The following is a 3,842-nucleotide window of genomic DNA, read 5'->3' on the forward strand; positions in this document are numbered from 1 at the left end:
TCCACCAAGAACAATTATTTGGCCCAGGATCTTTGGGCCACTGTGCCGAGAAAAAAAGGGCACTCTCACAGGTATTCTGAAGAATAGTCCATGCTTCCTTTGCATTGTCAGTGGAAAAGATCTTCTTGAGTTCCTCATTGGTCACATCGCTAAACAGAGCATTTAGTGCTCTACTGTTAAAATTTGCAACTTTGATCTTAGTATCATCCCACAATGTTGGTAGCTCTTCAAGTTTCTTTTAACCTACTTCAACTGCAAGCCATACTTTCTCATGTAAAGACTGCAAAAAGGCTCTCATACGTACTTTCCAGTATGCATAGTTAGCACCATCAAATAAAGGAGGAATAATCAAGGATTGCCCACGATCCATAACAACAAGGGTCAATGGATCACATAGCAATGATTAAAAACCTAATTAGAGTGTGTCTGCTCTAATACCGCTTGTTGGGTTAAGATAGCTTGACCATAGTTAATTAATTCAATTATTCAAGTTGATTAATTAGGTTCAATTGCATGCAAATTGTGAAGGCACCAAACCAAATAAACTAAATGCAGTAGAAATTAAATTAACACAATGATTTGTTAACAAATGGGGAAAACCTCTCGCAAGGCAAAAACCCCACTGGATGATTTTAAGGTTACCACTCCCAAGAATCCACTAATCAACAACCAAGCAGTTACAAGTATAAGGAATCTTACCACTACCTTGGCCTATCCCAAAATGCCAATCTACGGTTGAACCTTCGCTTCAATGCCCAATTAAACTTGATCTTGTGGTAGCCTTCTTTCCTTTGATGCACAAATCTCCAATTTGTGACTAACCCTTTGCACGAATCCCAGTACGTGACTAACTCCAGCAACTTTGAATGATGTTGTTGGCTGCAAAGTTCTTCACTTCATCAACAATGAAGATTAAGAAGAACTTGATTACAAAACCTTATGGCGTACAAACACCATAACTTCTCACAGAGAAAATAAATCTCTTGGTCTCTGTATCCGTGTGTGACGGCTCTTAAAATAAGCCTTATATATGTCTAAGGTTGTGAAAAAAGAAACCCTAAACAAATACATAAGCCTGGATTGAATTTTAGAGTTGGAAAATTGAAAATCGTAATTCTCAATAGATCGAGCTACTGTCAAGCTATCTATCGAGCTTCACATTAAGTCTCAATAGCAGGCATCTGTCAAAACTTAATGAACATCTTTTCTTCACTTGTTTCTTGAACCAATCTTCATGTTTTTCACTATGGACACTTGATATGCTTGAACAACATATTTCTTAATGTACTAAACCCATCTTAGATTTATCCAATTACAAGTAAAATACATTTTGTCATAAGATTAGCCAATTACATAAAATATGACCCTAACGAGTACATCTCATGAGGGGAAAAAAAACTTTGATAGCTCTAGAACACTGCTTCAAAACTACCTAAGAATTGCTCTCTCATGATATCACTCTCGCACAACATATGAGACCACACCCTAGTTGACTAAGGTCAAATATGGTAATAATGGGATTTGCCAAATTTATTATATTGACTTGATTTCTGATAATACTTCTTTGTGTGAAGTTACTTTCATCACCCTATTTTATTTAATGTAGATTTCTGAAGCTTTTATTTATTTATTTTATGTGTAACTGTATTTTACACAATAAATAAAACAAATTGATACAAATAAGCAATCGAAATAGAAACTTAATGACTTAACCTTTGATCTTGTGCTTTTTTTTCTTTTCTTTTTTTTCTTTTTTTTTTTTTTTTTTGTGAAGAAGCTTGAATCTTATTTCCACGAAAGTTTAAATTACAAATTCTAGAGCAATCTTGGGTCTAATGTCCATTAACATTGGATTTGTCATGATGGTGACATGTCTCAATTTTTTCTCATGTCATCATCCCAACGAATTTAGTGTTAAGAATGCACTAGACCCAAACCAAGTCTCAAACTCCTATACTTGCAAGGAAATAAATCCCATATCACCCTATTGAAAAACAAGGAAAAGTAACATGACTTGACTACGGGAATATTTGGAGTATGATTTCATCTGAATGCCTAACCCTCAATCTAACTTGCTTTTAATGAACCGACCAATTGCTCTTCGTGTCAATTTATAAGGACCATTTGATGGTTGAAAATTAGAAATGGAACCACAATAATTGTCCTTCTAAAAAAAAATCCTTTGGGCCTCATTGACAGCCATAGCCCTTGTAGGCTTGTTGTTTAATGTAAAAAGAAAACAAGTATTAACACAAGTCCGTGATCTTGGTGGACCTACCTCAAAGCAAATTCCAAAACTCAAGAAACCACAGATTTTAACCATAAATTAATAGTTACAATATAACAGCAAGAGACAAACTTATTTTGTAGTTACTCTAGCGTCTAGCCAGTTTATAGTACCCACTTTTTGTAATAGTCACACTCAAGCCAAATACTACTTAAATACACACTCTCTCACATGTAATATTACACATCTAATAGGAACATTACCACTATAAGTTCTATTAGTACTTGTCTCACATAACACATCACACTGCATTAATAGCAACCTTCATCCCGGACGCACAGTGCCCAGAAAAGTTGCAGATGAAGTAGTTCTGTCCCTTCGCCAGCTTTATTTGGTCATTCCCAGAATTGTACACTTTCGCACCCGCCGGAGATGTGCAACTACTGTAACCGGCCCGGTCCACAGCTACAACGTTGTGAGTTGTTGAATCATAATTGAATACTGCAACATACATGTACAAATTATTAATTAAGTAGGATTGTTTTGCCAAAAGCAAAACAAAACAACGTGACAGCCATGGCTTTGTCTTAAAATTTTAGAATTGGTTATAGATAATCAATAGACTAGTCACGGTTTGCTATGTGTGTTTTTTTTTTTCCCCCCATAATTCTGTAGTAAGAATACATTTAACAAAAAAAAGGTTTTGGCTGTATATTCTTTAGAATGAGTTGTGTTTTCCTTGCATTTATAAAAATAATTTAGGCGCATATGCTAAGAATTGCATATATGTGGATTCCTCAATATTTGTTATTTTAGTTTATGTTTTATATTTGCACAGACAGGTTGGGCCTAGTCCAATAACAAATGTCTTCCACAAAAAATGACAGGTAGCAAATTTGAGTTTGAGAATCAACCACTTCAAACAAAAATGAGAGTAAGATTGCATACTATGACATTTCCTAGACCCCGGAAAAAGTGTTAACTTTAGGCATTGTATGACATTGGTTTTAGAGTTTCTTCATTCTGACATAAATGTTGTAGACAAACTAGATTTGAAAGTAGGGACAAAGCTAGTGACAAACTTACCGAGCACATCACCAGCTCTAAAACGCTTTCCCTTGGGCCAACTATTAGTGTTAAAGGTCCAACCACCAGAGTCTCCAACTGTGTAAGTTGCTGCATGAACGTGTTCAAAGTGAACAAGTAGGCACAAAAGCACAATCACCATGATCATGGCTTGACTTGCACTGCCTCTTCCCAGAGACATCTCGAAGCAGAGCTGTGTAGTACTTTACTAGGAAAGGCTGAAGTTTGAAGTGTGAGAAAGCTACTTGAGAGTGAGAGTGCCTAGAACTGGGGCTCTAATAACCCTTTTTATTGTGTTAAGAATCTAAAGTAAGACGTGGGGTCCAATTAGTTTGAAAAAAATAGGACAAAGCTAAAGACAAATTAGTGAACCTTTATTGATTAAAAAAATATGTCCCAACAACTCCACCGTAACCACCAGGTTGAAAATTCTACTGTTAATTACATAATCACGGGGCAAAAAGAAAGGAAATTTAGGAAAAGGATGAGAGTGTTTAGTGGCTTTCAAAGGAATAGTGTTTTTTTTTTT

General features: G+C 35.6%; 1 protein-coding gene across 1 annotated transcript; it reads right to left on the reverse strand.

Annotated features, from left to right (window-relative positions):
* Positions 1 to 2,298: 2,298 nt before the first annotated feature.
* LOC111984299 (basic blue protein) lies at positions 2,299 to 3,591 on the reverse strand. Its single transcript, XM_024015921.2, has 2 exons — positions 3,314 to 3,591; positions 2,299 to 2,728 (listed from the first exon to the last, which is right to left on the reverse strand). Exons 1-2 carry the CDS (start codon positions 3,492 to 3,494, stop codon positions 2,529 to 2,531), a joined length of 381 nt encoding a protein of 126 aa, XP_023871689.1. The 5' UTR covers positions 3,495 to 3,591; the 3' UTR covers positions 2,299 to 2,528.
* Positions 3,592 to 3,842: the final 251 nt, after the last annotated feature.

This window comes from Quercus suber, unplaced genomic scaffold (genome assembly GCF_002906115.3).
Source record: "Quercus suber isolate HL8 unplaced genomic scaffold, Cork oak 2.0 scaffold_173, whole genome shotgun sequence".
Classification (NCBI taxonomy): domain Eukaryota; kingdom Viridiplantae; phylum Streptophyta; class Magnoliopsida; order Fagales; family Fagaceae; genus Quercus; species Quercus suber.

Bases quoted from the DNA above. Each gene is read 5' to 3' on its own strand.
- LOC111984299 (XM_024015921.2), bottom strand. From the start codon at position 3,494: ATGTCTCTGGGAAGAGGCAGTGCAAGTCAAGCCATGATCATGGTGATT. The intron at 2,729-3,313 runs GTAAGTTTGTCA...TGTATGTTGCAG, and splicing joins TAGAGCTGGTGATGTGCTCG to TATTCAATTATGATTCAACA.